The sequence below is a fragment of the Eriocheir sinensis genome, chromosome 17, assembly GCF_024679095.1.
Source record: "Eriocheir sinensis breed Jianghai 21 chromosome 17, ASM2467909v1, whole genome shotgun sequence".
Taxonomy (NCBI): Eukaryota; Metazoa; Arthropoda; class Malacostraca; order Decapoda; family Varunidae; genus Eriocheir; species Eriocheir sinensis.
The window spans coordinates 18,203,932-18,221,430 of NC_066525.1; the positions used below are offsets into that span (position 1 = coordinate 18,203,932).

The 17,499-nt window shown below is 48.6% G+C and overlaps 1 protein-coding gene across 1 annotated transcript in view; it reads right to left on the reverse strand.

The window, feature by feature from the left end:
• Positions 1 to 17,499, reverse strand: part of LOC127000046 (uncharacterized) — a 99,243-nt gene that overhangs the window by 7,207 nt on the left and 74,537 nt on the right. The window contains exons 8-17 of the mRNA XM_050863454.1: positions 16,153 to 16,888; positions 15,775 to 15,868; positions 13,012 to 13,146; positions 8,042 to 8,129; positions 7,057 to 7,756; positions 6,810 to 6,833; positions 5,091 to 5,375; positions 2,315 to 2,487; positions 2,000 to 2,160; positions 1 to 72 (exon numbers count right to left, since the gene is read on the reverse strand). The exon at positions 1 to 72 is cut by the window's left edge and continues 149 nt beyond it. Of these exons, the coding sequence (XP_050719411.1) occupies positions 1 to 72; positions 2,000 to 2,160; positions 2,315 to 2,487; positions 5,091 to 5,375; positions 6,810 to 6,833; positions 7,057 to 7,756; positions 8,042 to 8,129; positions 13,012 to 13,146; positions 15,775 to 15,868; positions 16,153 to 16,888 (2,468 nt within the window). The remainder of the gene's footprint in view (positions 73 to 1,999; positions 2,161 to 2,314; positions 2,488 to 5,090; positions 5,376 to 6,809; positions 6,834 to 7,056; positions 7,757 to 8,041; positions 8,130 to 13,011; positions 13,147 to 15,774; positions 15,869 to 16,152; positions 16,889 to 17,499) is intronic.

Sequence of the window (17,499 nt, forward strand, 5' to 3'; positions counted from 1 at the left end):
CCTCCGGTCGGTGGTAGTCGACTTTAGTTCCTCCTGCAGCTGGTCCTTCAGGTTCTGCATGTATTCAGGGAGCTGGTGGGACCGATACAAAGGGCCTGAGCATTCCGGCATGCAAGTTTACTGACCTCAAACTACATAAACTTTACAACCCTCTAAGTTTACACGGCAAAAAAATCCCTTATAAACGACATGCCATGTCCTGTATTTGTCTTTAATGGAAGATGGTTTATCATTTAGCGTGCACAATGCAAAGCCAAAGAAAAGGAAGTCTAAGATAAAATAAGTCTGTCCGTGTTTTCTCTTTTCCATTACTTTAAGGGATCAGTAAATAAAAAATAGGCCCGCTACTCTAGATGGGTCCCTCCCAAAGTCTGGCAAGCACATCGCTGGGGGATGGGAGTTAAAAATTGACGACAACCAACCTAACTTGAGGCACGCAGGGGGCAGGCTAGGAAAAACTGTAGTAGAGACACCACGTAAGAGCGATTAATGGGTCTTACCTCAGCGTCAGGTGTCACTTCTCTCTCTTTCCCTGTCAAGGCTCAAGAGTCCGGCCCGAGAGTCAACAACAAGAACAGTAACAACAACAACCACTCGGTCTACCCCCCACCCCAGACCGGCGCTCACTGGAGACGCTGGGGCGTGCCTACTCAGGTGCTCAGGTGGACACGGGGGGGAGGAAAGCAAAGAGAGAAGGGGAAGGAGGGAGAGAGGGGGCGGGGGCTTCTGCTCACGCGGCACACTCATACATGCATACTTCACGTCTACACATGTAATTTTGAACGCAAATGATCTGAACACACACACACACACACACACACACACACACACACACACACACACACACACACACACACACACACACACACACAGACACACTTCATATAGTTGAATGGGCAACTGAGGTTATTATGACAAGACCAGGGTAAAACAAGACCTACAGAAGTACCGGCACAATATTTTTACAATAGTTATATTCCTCCACAAATGGCAAATCACGCATAGTGTTGTCAAGCCTCGGGAATAAATAAACAAGGGAAAGAAGGAAAAATATCGCCCGCAACACTAATTTTCGTTTTCAGGTTGTAATTAATTTCCTTTTCGAGTAGGAAGTCTTTGCAAAATCAACAGCACTGAAAGACTGGACAAGTTACAGCAAAAAATATATATATATAATTCAATGTTTGCACTTCCCAAAACACTTACCCTTCCTTCGCCGTCTCTCTAGAACCAGCGTTACCTTCCTCCCAACCATCGCATCACAATCACTAGACGTGAATTGTTTCTCCGCTGCTTTCGGAGGCTTATGTTGTTTGAGAAGTGAAAATAATCCTCTTTTAAAAGTATGGATAAGCTGCCATTTATTCTTCACTCTTGAGAATAAAATGTAGTTTCGCAATTTCCCTCCTCATGTTTTTTTTTTGTTTTGTTTTTTTGTTTTTAGATCATGTAAAAATTTAGCTGCTTTCGGTCACGTGCACTTCATCTTTGTTCCTGGACACTCAAGGTGTTAGGAGGCATCTGGAACAATGACGGTCTCGTGTTGTGTTCGATTTCGAGCACTGCAGACTAGTGTGGCGCTGGGCGATGTTTGTAGCCACACTGTGGCCTGCTGACGCGTGTCTCAAGCCTCGGAAGCGATTGATGCCAATGAATGATATAACTGAGTCTTAATGGTGCCTTGCCAAATTCATTTTCGGAATTTTTTTTTTCTCAAATTATGATAATTTTATACCTACAGTAGTATTGGGGTAACATCGTTCATCCCGGCACCGGGCACCTTGCAGTGCTACAGACCTCGTCTTTCAAATAGAGGACCATCATACCAACCCTGCTGTTTGTTGGTGTGTTCAAATAAAATGGAAGCCTTAATTGATCGTTGTCTCCTCCCCTTATTTAGTCTTTCCAGCATATAGTAAGCAGATTTTCTTTCTTGGCAGCGCCTCGCTCGCCCGTGCCGAACCTGCCTATAAGTGGGATCGTCGCGCTGAACTCTTACCTGTGAGCCGTAGTTGTCTCCCAAGGAGGGCGGGGCGGTGTTGGTGTAGATGAGGTGGTGCAGGTCTGGCGGGAGACACTGCGCTATGCTGGGGGGGAGGCCCGTCTTGAGCTGCGGCCCGGAGCTGAGGGAGGAGCCGCGCAGCCCAGTCCCGGGGTGACCTGCCGCACAGATCAAGGATTCTTTACAAGACAACACTCAGAACAGATTTACTTACAATAGACTGGCATATGACTAACAACCTCGATCATTATCTCTTAATTAATTGCACGCTTCCTTGACTGACACAATGTGGGTTGCGATGTGAATAATCACCTGGAATACCAAGGGCCGAGCCTGGCCGCGTAGGCAGGTTGATATCCGGCATTTTGGAAATGTTGGCCAAGTTGGTCATGCTGGAAGAGGGTCTAGTCAAACCGAGGGGGCCGCCAATCCTGCCCGCGGTGCTCACTGTCCCGTCCAGGGATGACTGACGAGCCAGCTGCGACCTGCGCCAGAGCCAGAAGGTCCACCGTCAGTCAGACATGCGGACGAGACTCGCTGCGGCCCGCCACTGAGGGGCGCGGGCTCACTGTCTAGTAATATCGCGACCAAAGTCTTGACAACAGAATTCCAACAACAAAAATGTAGTAGGTAATATGAGCAAAACTTTTACTAATAATTTGAATAATTCTAATTAAATAAGCTGAGTTTAGAACTGTCATCTAAATTATCTATCTACTAGTAATAAATAGTATGTACAAATTCTGGAGGTCTCCCAGAAATGACCAATGAGACCCAAGCAAGTCTGAGGTTGATCCGTGTCCGAAGTGTTCCCTCAAGGCAGCCGAGAGTACCAGCAAGGCGGCCCGGCGACCATGCCATCACACACACACACACACACACACACACACACACACACACACAACCATCTTACACTATATGCACACTTATTACAACCCACACCACCTAAGAACACACACATACACATGATTTTTTTTTTTTTTTTTTTTGGGGGGGGGGGCTGAAACGATCGAGGTATGCACCTACTCCAGTCACCAGTTGCTTGCATATCACCAATTAATCATGAACGATTCATCCTAATGACCCACGTTAAACTCCCTGACTTGTTCAAAGGCCTCATTGTTAGGCGTCTTGGACTCCTGGAAAGTATACAACCTGCTAACATTTATTTTTTCTCCTACTGTAAAGATTGACAGCTGAAAAAAAAAACCTCTCTCTCTCTCTCTCTCACACACACACACACACACACACACACACACACACACACACACACACACACACACAGACACACACAGGATACGGAGGACGGTGCACATACACACACACACACACACACACACACACACACACACACACACACACAGGACACGGAGGACAGTGCACACACGCGTTCGTCACCAACCCAAGCAAGATGGCACACAAAGGACCACGAAATGTTACATGAAAAAGACATGCACGTTACTCTGCAGCATTTTTTCCTCCAGCCACTTGGTTCCTTGCCTCTTTAGATGACATGCAGAGGCGCCCTGCACGCAGATGTTTCACAAATGTGACAATAGTCCCAGGTGTAAATTAGGTGAGGGTTGCGGACATTACCTGTTTGTCTGTAATGTTAGTTGCGAGGCTCTGGGGAAACAACGTCACCTGGAGAGGTCAAGGTTCATACTTACGAGAAGAGAAGAAAAGGATAGCTAAGAGTGTGCAGGTGGAAACTTACGAACTGGAAAATGAAAAGACAAAGATTTGCGAGGAGGGTACACAAATTTGGGTACATAAAAGAAAACAACACAGTGGAAATAGCAGACTAAGAAGTTAACAAAGCCGAGTCGCGGCTAGGCAGCGCCGGTGACACCCAGCCTGCCCCTCACCCACCCGCGGGAGGCCGCGCCACACAACACAAGTAAAGGTACACTTCATCGTGAAATGCATCCCATGATTAGAGGTTTTCGCTCAAACAAGAAGTGCTAATCAACTGTAGATGAGTTTTCAGTCATCGATTAGTTGTAACTGTGCATTAATGGAGTAAGTGTTATGGGCATCATGTGCGTGGGCGGTGGGTGGGTGTGGTGGGCGGTGGGTGGCAGCGGCCGCCAGCCTGGTCCTAGAGTGTGTTCTAAGATCATAGGATGCTACACCGGAGTTTATGAACAGAGTGAGGAACTGTGAGGACAGAGAGAGGGGGAAGAGGTACTGCGGAAAGTTCGGCTAAAACAGCTGCTGACGTGAGGACAAGAGCGTGGCCAGCCTGAGAGGACGCTCCACACCGGGACGCCGCAGGGGCGGTGGCTTGTCACAAGGCCTTTGGGGCTAATTTGTTCTGCCTCCGTGACTACTTTTAAGCCATAATTTACGTTTTTCTTACTCCCTAATTTTTTTGAGGAGGCATCCACGGTCTTGCTAAATGACCCCATTTTTTTAAAATTTATTGTAAGTTAATTTACTTTGTTTTCTTTGCGGTTTTCCTTTTATTCCTTCCAACAATATAATAGTGGCAGCAGATTTCGCGTATTTATCATGCCCACTTCTTTGTGTTATAATTCAACGAATAATGTTTACTGAAGTTAATATTTATGCTCCCGCCCCCTATGCTAGGGCGAGGCAGTGCAGGGTGGGGAAGGGCAGGGAAAGGAGGGGGAGGGAAGGGGCGACAGAGGTGAGAAAAACGTGAAAGAGAAGCTGGGACTGATGGCGTTTTATTGGCCTGGTGGGACAGGGCGAGGGGGTGTATGGCGTGGTGCGGATGGCCTAGCCAGGGCAGGGCTTGAGGTGAGGAACTAGAGGAAGGAGGGAATAAAGTATCAGGCACTATGAAGCTATATTCAAGTGACGGTGCGGGTACAGAACAGCGGGCGGGGCGGGGCGGAGCGGGGTGGGGCAGGCGGAGACATAGCGGGGCCCAAGGGAGAGGTGGGAAGACCCGGTGCCGGAGCGTTCTTTCAGTTATTTATTTTTGTTAACTTTAATGAAACACAAGTAACACTGACATGGTAATTACGTGACAGTTATCAGTGGAAAGTATTTAGCTGTTGCACTGCTATGATGTCTTACTTTTTGTTATCTTTTACAGTCTTATACCTCTTCCTCCTACCTGACTCGGTCTTTGGCGTTGAGTCCGAAAGCATTCTTTTTATGGGAGGGAAGCGGCGCCGCCTCCTGGTCCGGTGGCAGGTGCGGCAGCTTCCGGCGCACCCGCAAGCTCTTCTGGCTGTCCGTCTCGCTCATGGTGTCCGAGGAATCGTCACGGAGCCCCCTCGGAGTCCCCGCGGGAGTGCTGGGAGTCCCCGTCAGCAGGGCGAGCTGGGCGTTCACGTTGGCCATGCTGAACTCCTCCGGCGAGGCCAACTGCTGGTCCGTGGAGGAGCGGAGCAGCGCCCTGCGGTGGACAGAAGGTTGGTGAGGCGTGGCGGAAGAGGAGTGAGGGTCGTGATGATGCAAAGGTTGTGTGTCTGGGCATGTGTTATACGGTGTCGTGCTACAGAGTGGTGGTGGTGGTGTGTGTGTGTGTGTGTGTGTGTGTGTATGTGTGTGTGTGTGTGTGTGTGTGTGTGTGTGTGTGTGTGTGTGTGTGTATGTGTGTGTAATTTTCCCACGGCCTGATCACGAGCTGGGCTCGCAATCGCCAGCAAGTACCCTCCCGACCCGAGCAAGCTCCTTATAGTCGATCTCTGGGTACTGCTGGGACCTTCACACACCACACACCCCATCCCCCTTGCTCAAGGGGGGACAGCAAACGCTCCTCTGTCAGTGGAAAAATCCGCCTGAGCAGGGCTCGAACCTCCCCCTGCCAGACAATGGAGCCTGGCAGCCCAGCGCTCTGCCACTTAGCTACCGGAGCGGTGTGTGTGTGTGTGTGTGTGTGTGTGTGTGTGTGTGTGTGTGTGCGTGCGTTCGTGTGTGTGTGTGTGTGTGTGTGTGTGTGTGTGTGTGTGTGTGAGTGTGTGTTCGTGCGTGAAGTGTGCGATGAATGTGTATTAGTTGCCTCAGAGAAGGTTGTGCACGTAATACACCGTGATGCAGATGCCAAACCCAAACCTCGTGTGAGTATGTGTCTTGGTGGAGTGTGTCGGGCTGGAGGTCTGAGCCCAGCATGCGGTGTGGTGCTGCCTCGGGCCCAGGGGACCCTGGCAGGAGCCCTGTGCCTGCTCCCCACTTCTCAAAGAGTCCCACAGTAAGGTATATAGAACGTCATGCAACTTATCATAAATGCAGTGTTCTCCTGCCTGCACTATGCCAATACAAAAAAAAATCATGACCAACATTAGACAGCAGGCGGCCTGCACGCCGCCGGCCACACCTGAGGGCTTGGGCGCCTCACCTGGGCTACGGCTTCTATAACAAATCCGGTTACTAGTTGAGCTACACAATAATGCAAGTTATATACATTTAAAAATAGTAATTTGTTTCCTCATAAGTAAAATAGGTAGTTTTCCTCCTCACTCATGGCCAGTGTCTGAATATTTCAACTGCATGGCATCTACAGTATAAAGGTACAAGTTCGTCCTCTACACGATGAAGTGCATGCGGTCAACTCAATAATGTCACGAGGAGTAAGTAACCTCTACAGGAACAAGCACGGTCTGCATGGCCAGAGTTATGTTCATCAAAAATATTTGTACTTCCCCTATGCAGAAAAGGCAATGACGTACTAGTGTAAACATGCTACTCTAGTCCATGCAGCAACACCCTGGAACGGTAAGAGCTGACTCAGCAGTATGTAGACTTTTGTCAAGCAATGCGCAAGTCAAAGGTAACAATAAGGTAGCTTGACCTCCTCTAAGATGTGACGAAATGGTGGGTGACTACTTACCCAGCGTCTGGCTTGCCTATGCGCCTTGTGTTGCGAGCGAAATGGTTGGTGGTTAGTACACTCCAGGCAAGGTCATTATATACACCGAAACATCATTAAGAGAAAAACTGCATACACTCGCGACCTATGACTCCTTATACACAACGAGCGACACGGGAACGGATCAACCTCACTGCTTGGTGTACAAGGACGGAAGTAAAGGAGACACCCTGACAGAAGACCTGTGGGGGAAACCCTCGTTGTTTACCTCTGGAGCGACGTGAGCGGCGACTCAGTGGGGGCGATGTTCTGGCCGGGCATGACGAGTACTCGCGGCTTGCTGTCGCTGGTGGCGATGGTCGACTGCTGCAGGAGGGCGGCCGTGGGCAGGCTGGTGGTCACCCGCCCCACGATCTTGCCGGCAAGTTGCTGCTGCTGCTGCAGGTTTTGGAGCTGCTGCAGGCTGGCCACGCCACCCGAAGTGTCTTTTCTCAGTGGTGTAGGGGAAACTTTGCCCTGCGTAAGCAGCTGCTGCTGTAGGGCAGCGGCTTGGTCCTGACGTCGCATTTTCTTCAAGTGTTGTGCTTGATGCTGCAGCTGCATCTGCTGTAATTGCAACTGCTGCGCTGGCGTCATCTGCTGGAAGGGTAGAGACTGGTTTCCCATTTGGCCAGCACTGACCACCACGGCCGGGTTCTGCACGAGCTGCCCGCCCACCATGGACTGCTGCACGCTGGGGACCACGTGGTTGCCCATTTGTGTGATGGTCTGGCCGGCGGAAACCTGTTGCGGGCCCACCACTTGGCCCTGTGAGTTAACCAGCTGACCTTGCGAGTTGATCGTTGTCCCCTGAGTGCTCATGAGCTGAGCCTGCGACTGAGCTTGAGAAGTGAGGAGCTGCTGCTGTTGATGTTGAGAAGTGGCGATGTTGCCCTTGTGTTCCTCCTTCGGTGAGTTTCCACCGAGACCTGTGAGTGAATAACCACACCTTTGAGACAAGCTGGTCCAAATGAACTAAAGAACAAACTATACAGTGTTAGGAAATCAGACTAGTATTTTCATAAACTTAACCCCACAGGAGCTTTAAAATGCATCAGAACTTCTCACGACATACACCGAGAAACGGCATCCAGGAATGGTAGCTCCTCATATGCCCGAAGTAAAGAACAAAGTGACACAACACAATGGAGGAGGAGGGAAAAGGAGAGAAGGAGCAGCAGGAGGTGGAAAAGGAGAGAGGAGTCGTCACGTACCTAGGGCGCGGGTGAAGTCTGAGAGCATGCCGCTGATGGAGCTCTTCTGCTGGCCGGCTCCTGCCACGTTGGGGGAGCCCTTGGCGTCCTGGGAAGGCAAGGAGGCTCGAGAGTGACACGTGCAGGGACACAATGAAGGAAGCCAAGTATTGTCCATTATATTACCACATGTGCTGTGACTCGTTCATATGGCCACAATGATCAATATTTTGTTCAAGAATCTGCTCATATATATATATAGGAACTATCAACTCGAATAAAAATCCGAGAGCATCTGAAAAGGATCATAATTATCTGGAAGTGGAACCAATACCCAAGCGAAAAGAATATCATCATGCATCGTAAAAATAATAACAGGTGCAAGTAAATTAATGTCAGAGAGTGTGCGTGGAGGAGACCTTGGCGGTGCGGTGCTGTGGAGGCCTCACAGGAAACACAACAAACTCTGAGCAAGTCATAACCAAACCAGGTCAAGGTGCGAGGCCCCCGACCCACGACCGCTGGCTGGCTGGGCAGTGAGTGTGGCATGACCAGAGGAGAGTGGAGCACGAATACACAGAGAAAAAGAAAAGACGGAGTGGGGGATAGTTAAGATAATATTATGCGAATGTAACAGACGAGGAGTTATAAACACGGTAAAGACAGACAAGACATCCATGCATGCGAGCGGCTCGGGACACAGACCAGGGGAGGGAAGACGCGGGTTGAGACAGTAAGTAAATAAGTACCACTAGTAGCCAAGGAGTTACTTTTACTCTACGGCAGGTACGTTTAGGCCTTAGCTAGGTGCAGCAAGGAGATGGAAATGGTTTATATAAGTCTTTGCTGATGGGTTGGTATTCTTTGTGGTAACAGAGGTAGTAGTAACAGCAGTGGAAGTAGTAATAGTGATGGTAATAAGAAATATCACTGGTCTCTTGTTAAAAACCTGATCTTGTGTGTGATCTCTTTAGCAATAGTGCACAACTACTGATGATGTGGAGCAGCGACCTGTAATACTAATGTAATGGATTATTGAAAGACATCTTCAGTATATATAATAAAAAAAAAACAATACATGACTGAGTACAGAAGACATCCTATGCTAGCTGGTGGTATGTGGTCACCCCTCGTCAGTTGTTTGGTTAAGTTTTCCTTGATGCCTACGATGATTCACGATGAGGGGGGGGGGGAGAGAGAGAGAGAGAGAGAGAGAGAGAGAGAGAGAGAGAGAGAGAGAGAGAGAGAGAGAGAGAGAGAGAGAGAGAGAGAGAGAGAGAGAGAGAGAGAGAGAGAGAGAGAGAGAGAGAGAGAGAGAGAGAGAGAGAGAGAGACAGACAGACAGACAGACAGACAGACAGACAGACAGACAGACAGACAGACAGACAGACAGACAGACAGACAGACAGACAGACAGACAGACAGAGAGAGAGAGAGAGAGAGAGAGAGAGAGAGAGAGAGAGAGAGAGAGAGAGAGAGAGAGAGAGAGAGAGAGAGAGAGAGAGAGAGAGAGAGAGAGAGAGAGAGAGAGAGAGAGAGAGAGAGAGAGAGAGAGAGAGAGAGAGAGAGAGAGAGAGAGAGAGAGAGAGAGAGAGAGAGACAGACAGACAGACAGACAGACAGACAGACAGACAGACAGACAGACAGACAGACAGACAGACAGAGAGAGAGAGAGAGAGAGAGAGAGAGAGAGAGAGAGAGAGAGAGAGAGAGAGAGAGAGAGAGAGAGAGAGAGAGAGAGAGAGAGAGAGAGAGAGAGAGAGAGAGAGAGAGAGAGAGAGAGAGAGAGAGGACAAAGTTTTTTTTTATAATCATGGTCTGGTAATAGATTCCAGACCTTAGGAAATATAATGTTTAACGGAGACAATTAGGAGTAAAGTGTTATTGAGGCGTTAATCACTTCCAGGAGGATCGGAGGGACATGGAAGGGGAGGGAGGAGAGAAGGAGAGAGGCAACAGTGAAGGAAACACATTGACGGCGGTATACATAGCGGGATTCAGAGAAGAGGAGAAGGGAAAGTAACTAGACTGAGGATTAGCTTTTAGGAGATAATATAAATGGATTAAGCAAGACACCGAAAGGAAAACTAAAGGAAATAAAAAGAAAATGGAGACGGAAAAGAATTAGTACTTGATTTAGAAGACTCGGAAAGGAAAGGGAGTCAGAAAGGTTAAAGAGGACTAGAAGGTAAAGGAAAGAAGTTGGCAAGATAAACGATGAAAGAGACAGCGAGCAATAAACAAGGAGGTAAAAGAAGAGACGAAATGAAGAGGCAAAAGGAAGAAGAATATTTTAGAGGGGATAGAGAGTTAAACTTCAAAGATAAAAGATAGATAGAAGGAAAGAAAGAAAGAAGGAAGCGTTAAGGGAGAGCAATCACGAAGGAGGAAAGGAGAAAGAAGGATAGGGGTAGGAAGGGTTCAGGAAGGAAAGAAGGAGAGAAGGAGGCTAATGGGGAAGAAAACTGGAGTAATGGGGCTAAAACTCTCCACACCACTCCACTTTTTAATGGATGGAGCAGTGGGGTGTTAGTGGCATGAGAGAGAGAGAGAGAGAGAGAGAGAGAGAGAGAGAGAGAGAGAGAGAGAGAGAGAGAGAGAGAGAGAGAGAGAGAGAGAGAGAGAGAGAGAGAGAGAGAGAGAGAGAGAGAGAGAGAGAGAGAGAGAGAGAGAGAGAGAGAGAGAGAGAGAGAGAGAGAGAGAGAGAGAGAGAGAGAGAGAGAGAGAGAGAGAGAGAGAGAGAGAGAGAGAGAGAGAGAGAGAGAGAGAGAGAGAGAGAGAGAGAGAGAGAGAGAGAGAGAGAGAGAGAGAGAGAGAGAGAGAGAGAGAGAGAGAGAGAGAGAGAGAGAGAGAGAGAGAGAGAGAGAGAGAGAGAGAGAGAGAGAGAGAGAGAGAGAGAGAGAAAGCAAATGTGTGTGAATTAAAGGAAAAACGCAAACAATGATAAAACGAGAGAAAATAGAAGGCTTCATGGAGGAAGGGACTATATAATAAAAAGGGAAAGAAATGTGGCATCATGAATAATAAAAAAAAGGATAGGCTAGGGGTGGAGAAAGGGAAGGATGCGGGAAAAAAAAAGGCTAGGGAGGAATGTGAAGGAGAGGTAAGAGCGAATTTGGGAATTGAGTAATGCATCACGTGACTCGAAACGGGGGGGGAAGTTGGAGGCAGCCCTGCGGGGGGAAGGTAACGCAGGACATGAAGGCAAGGCAATGGTGATGTTATACTAATGGAGAAAGTGGAAAATCTTAGGAGGTTTTTACAGCCCGAATCACTGAAGTAGTAGATAAAGGTGTTTCTTAGGGCTGGACGTTAAGGCAAGTCGCGGCAGCATGGGCGGCGGAAGGGGACTGATGGGCGTGAGGTGTGAGTTTCATGTGACCCGCAGGAGGAGGACGAGAGGGCGAGGTGTGGGGGGTTATATCTGATTACTTCACGCAGCGGTATAATTTTTTTTTGGGGGGGATAATGGTTATTACACGACCTTTTGACGGTATTCTGTTATTCCTGTAACACAAGTTATTTACAGCATCAAGTGTTACAACACTGACGCGACTCCTCGTGTTATCAGTGCTCGTTGCCGGCACCGAATGACGAGTCGTGTTGTCCCCGAGGAAGGGTTACTGAGGAGGACAGGAGGCAGAGTAAACTCAACTTAAGTCTTGGCGCGGCCGTAAACCTTGTCGACAACAAAAGCAGCAGCAGCAGCAGCAACTACACTATAAACCCCAAAAGAAAGACAAAATATTGGCCGCAAGACGCAGGTTTGTGCAAAATATCTTGCTATTCATTGAAAAAAAAAACGTTATTTCTTAACTTATCAAAATCTCTTCGTATGAATTGACTTGCGGCGGATGCTACCAAGCTGTCTTGGTGTTCGAAGGAAGAAGTCGGAGAAAATGTACCAGCGGTGCGCTGAACACTATGCAATTCACGGAGGGTCTAGGGTTCAATAAACATATCAGAATGATGATGTGATCGGTCATTTATAAAAAAAATATTTGCAAATCATATAGATACAAGTTCAAGCTGCACAGCCCGTGTTGCTGCTGCTCTCGGCGGACACACTCGTCTTCGGGGCACAAGATGGGTCCTCGCCTGAGGGCTGCACGCGCCGGCGCGGACGGTGTTTGGGAAATCTGAAGTTCATCTAACAACCCTGTGAGGGACACAAGTGCCTGTCCCACATGTTGGGGTCTATGCTTGTTAACTTGAGGGGTGGCCGCGCTGCTTTGAACCAACTAACTTCTACTGCCACTGTTTGCATCAGCGTTTACTTGGCGAGACAGCGACAGCGTCAGAGCATGGCCGATGCTGCTTCGCGCGGCGAGTGGTTGCGGCGGCGGTGGCGGCGGCAAGCGGCGGCGGCGGCGGCGATATGCGGCGGCGGCGGTGGCCTCCTTGCGGGGATTGATTACCATAAAGCAACAAGTTTGTTTGGATTGGTGTACACTGATACTCTACGTGTTGCTGAGTGCCCTCCAACCACTGTGACGGCCTGCTGGTGGGGGTGATACTGGTGGTGGTGGTGATGGTGGTAGTTGTGATAGTAGTGGTGGTGGTAATATTGGTGGTTGTAGTGGTGGTGGTGGTGGTGGTGGTGTGTGTGTGTGTGTGAGGGCGCGCGGAGGCAGTCACGCGTCGGGTGCACACAATCAAGAGTCGTGTCTCGCTGCGAGGTTTACCTTGACGAGTCAGTCGAAGAGTTAAGGTGATTTATTTATTAGCACTGTTATTTAGTTTAAATTTTAAGGATAAGTTAGGGGATGGGATGCTCTGTTCCGGTGTTGCCTGAAGCCCCCTAACCTACGGTGAGGGTGTGGCTGAGGATGATGGTCTCCACGAGGAGCTGCCTACAACAGTGTAGCCTAGAGTACAGGTGTGGCCCACCGGGCGAGGGCCGGTGTGGGTGTGACCTGGGGTGGAGTGGCCGAGGGTCGAGGTGCGGGGCGGGGCGGGGCGGGGCGCGGACCAGGTGAGCAGAAGCTTACCTTCCTGCCATTGGTCTCCTGCTCGGCCGCCTCCACAGAGGGAGATACATCCATTATTGGCGACAGATCTACAATGGAGGGCCAAGTTTCTCCTAAGTCTGGCCTAAGCGACTTATTTTTCTTGATACCAAACAGCTGAAACAACGAACAGACAACAGAGACTCAGGGGGGTCATGGCTCCCGGCCGGGGGCAGAAAACAGGAAGCTCTGATCTGTATCTCGTGTGGAGGCTCCTAGTTAGTTCTCCCTCAGGGGCTCAAGACTACAGATGCAAACGTGTCATTAGTAGTAGCAAAAGGTTTAGTAGTAGTAGCAGTAGTAGTAGTAGTGGTAGTAGTAGTACATCTATGATAATAAACATGACCTAGAAAAAGGGACACTTAATCATCTGCAAGACAACAACATGAATATTACAACATCTTAAACTTTACAGCGTCCTACGAAAGTCTGGAACTAGGGAGCTATGACAGTTAATATCACAATCAGGAATGCGTACAGGCAGGTAGGTGGTAGTATACAGAGCGGAAGAGAAAGGCAGTCGGAGAAATGAAACGAAACGCTGAGAGAGAAAATCAAAATATCGATAACAGTAACGGTAATGATCAAGACGAGTCAGGTAGTCGGCGGAATGTGAGAATAAAGGCAGCCAAAACACAGGACAGTTACATCACACCGACGTGAAGTATACTGAGGAGCTGGCGAGTGGCAGCAAAGGAGCGCCGCCCCTGCCCTTGACTCCACCTCCCTGATCCCTCCCTCCCTGCCTTCCCTGCCCCCGTTGAGCGTTAGGAGAGGGAGAGAAAGGGGGAACGAGGGAGGAAGAGGAATGGAGAGGGAGTAGGAGGGGAAGAGGACGAGGGAGAGAGGGCAGAGGCGAGAAAACGCCTCAACATACCCGGTGTTTCGGCTGTTTCAGACAAAACAAAAGAAAAACTTCCTAAAAAATGGTTCAGATTCACACGATAATTAAAACCCTAGAAAACTTACGCATGTAATAAAACTAGATAACAAACTCTGCTTTTTTAGGCCTTGGCACATGCAGACGCTCTATCTTCCTCTTCATAAGGGGAAAAATCTGCTTATAAAAAGACTTGGCAGACTGCATGAGCCTCACGCTAGTACTGGTGATGGGTAAGTCTGCCCGACAACACGAGTCACGCTGCTCACACCATTCTCTAGGGAAGCTCCAGTGGAGGGCAAGACAGAGAGAGAAAGAAAGAGGAAAAAAATCCTTACCTGGTGTGAACACGACTACACGTTTCACCTGAGTCTCCACCACCAAATTAGTTTTTGTTTCCTTCACCACCGCCACCACCGCCACGGCCACCACCATCACTATCGTCACTAACGGTACGGACGCGGCTTTCGCATCGGATACAGGGTTGTGATGGTGATGACAGGAATCGTAGGCGGTGGTGGTGGTGGCGTTAGGAGTCATAACATATATAAAAACATCATCGACTGGTGAAAACTAAACTGTAGAAAAATAAACGACAAGAAATGGAGCACAGTGGCAGGAATGAAAATATATGAAGGAGTAAAATAGAGAGCAACAAGGCTGGACGACAATATGCTGACCAAACAAAAAATATTTGGGAAAGGATATTAAGGAAAAATCCTTCACAATAAAGAAGAGTTACATACTCTTTCCTTATTAAGGAGACCTAAATATCTTTCGTCACTTCCTATGCTTCCTGCAGACGAAAAGAGAAAGAATGCTAACAAGAACAAAAAATTGAACCGGCCAGTCATTAAGTCAAACAATTCTTCGTTAGATGCACGAAACCACGATACACAACCAAAAAATAGAGGCAGGTCAGAGATGAACAAAGACTGAAGAAGAATGGCAATATATATATATATATATATATATATATATATATATATATATATATATATATATATATATATATATATATATATATATATATATATATATATATATATATATATATATATATATATATATATATATATACACATACAGAGAGGGGGGTAGGGGAGAGAATGAGAAATTAAATTAAGTAAAACATCAAACATAAAACCAGTGGTTAGAAGGGTGCAGGATGGCTGTGGGGGAAGAAGAATGGGTTGGGAGGACGCGGTGGTCGTCTCTGTCACCCCCGGAGCCACACTGACGAAGGGAACGATGAAGCTGCCCACAGACGAAGCTTGGAGGAGGTGGTGGTAGAGGTGGTGGTAGAGGTGGTGGTGGTGGTGGTGGACGGGTGAGTCAGTCATCAGTTTGTGCCGAGAGAGGGAAAAGAGGGGTTGGAGGTGCCGGTCGGTGGGTGTGCCGGGGGAGTGGATGGAAGGTAGGCAAGGAAGAGGTGGTGGAGGCAAAGCTCTGTGTGTTTGTGTGTGTGTGTGTGTGTGTGTGTGTGTGTGTGTGTGTGTGTGTGTGTGTGTGTGTGTGTGTGTGTGTGTGTGTGTGTGTGTGTGTGTGTGTGTAAAATGCAGGATGGAGGAAACACGCTGATGATGTAGCTATATTATGTGACTGCCAATGCTGCTCCTGCTGCTGTTGCTGCTGCAGTCGGTGTTGTTATTGTTGCTGCTGTTGTTGTTGTGAGACACATCATGGGAGGAAGGAGAGAAGCTGAAGTAAAAATGACGCCTCTCCTTTGAGCGCCGGAAAGTACTGAGGAAGAGAAGAAGAGAGAAAGAGAAACACACGGGAAGACGAGGAGGCGGAGAGTCGAGACGAGGAGGGGGAGGCACGGGGGCGAAGGGTGGCAGGGCAGGGGAGGGGCCGAGGCTTACCGAGGTCTGGCGTGGTCTGTCCAGGCTCTTGACCATCCCTGAGGTGGTGACCATAACGCCGCCTCGCAGGTCGGTGGGTGAGTGTGGCGCCGGCCTGCAACATACACACACGCACTCTGGTTCACTAGCACTTACAAGGTTGAGTTTATTAGATATACATACAAGTTTAGACTCGGCCCACACATGCATGTATACGTGCCCGAAGGTTAACTCTCTCTCTCTCTCTCTCGCTCTCGCTCTCGCTCTCGCTCTCTCTCTCTCTCTCTCTCTCTCTCTCTCTCTCTCTCTCTCTCTCTCTCTCTCTCTCTCTACTACTTCTACTACCACCACTACTACTGCTACTACTAAAGAACAGCTGCACCCACGCCACGGCCTGACCTGTTGAGCATCATGTTGGGTCCCTGCAGGAGGCCGTCTGCCATGCCCTGGTGCTGCTGGCCGTACAGATCCTCGCGGGAGAGAGGCCGCGACGGGGGCGAGATGCCGGTGTAGGCCGTCGCAAACTGGTCCCCTTTCATCCCCGACAGTATGCCCAGCTTCTGTTGTTGCTGCTGCTGCTGCTGCTGCTGCTGTTGTTGCTGGAGTTGTTGCTGTTGTAATTGTTGTTGCTGTTGTTGTTGAAGTTGTTGCTGCTGCTGAATGGTGTGTTGCTGCTGGAGGTTTTGCTGCTGCATGTCCTGAATGTTTTGTTGTTGTTGAAAGTTTTGCTGTTGTAGGTTTTGTTGTTGCAGGTTTTGTTGTTGTTGCATATTCTGTTGCTGCTGGAGGGTCTGCTGCTGCACGTTTTGTTGCTGCTGCAGGTTTTGCTGTTGTAGATTATGTTGTTGGAGGTTTTGTTGCTGCAGATTCTGGTTCTGTTGGAAGTTTTGTTGTTGTAGGTTTTGCTGCATTGGCTGCTGCTGAAAAGGCTGTTGTTGGAGACCCGGCATTCCAGGTTGTTGCTGTGGCTGCTGTTGCTGCTGACCCGGCATTCCTGGCTGCTGAAGGTTCTGCTGCTGTAAGGTTTGCTGGTATGGCTGCTGCTGCTGCTGCTGTGGCAGTTGCTGATGCTGCGAGTAGGGCGGCTGCTGCTGTTGCTGGTGTGGAGGGTGTTGATGACTGCCTCCATCTCCTTCTGGGCGACAAGGATAAGTTGAGGGATTAGCGGGGCAGAGAAGTGAGGGCAAGAAGGAAGGGCTGGAGGGAGGAAAGCACGTAGCGCCAGAATGCCAGAGCAGACGAAGTGAAAGTGAATGAGAATGAGAGTGAGATGAGGGAGAGCAAATTAGTCTTAACAATGAATGAAAGGGACAAGGAAAATAATATATTTCAATAAGGGTTAATGTCACAACAGTTTCAAGTATAAGGAACGGTATATACTGTAAGACAATCGTCGCTGTCATAACCATAATGATCATACCATTACCAGATTTACTTAATTGACTAAACTAAGTCAGAGCAAGTTAGCACCAAGACAAACCTGCTTTATCTTCAGAGCTAAAATAAAGGGAGCAAGTTAAATGAAGGCAAGAACAGTAACAGTATTTATAAACACTCTATCTAGCTGATACATTAGTGGCTGCTTTGCTGGTGACTTCAGAAGAGGCACTGGTGGTAGTAAGTGGTGCGTATCAACACTATCTAGTTGCTAGTGGATTGGTTTACATATGTACACTTATGATTATTGTTATTATTGCGTACACGAACACGGCTGAAGCGACCCCTCTGTACTACGTTACTGCAGAC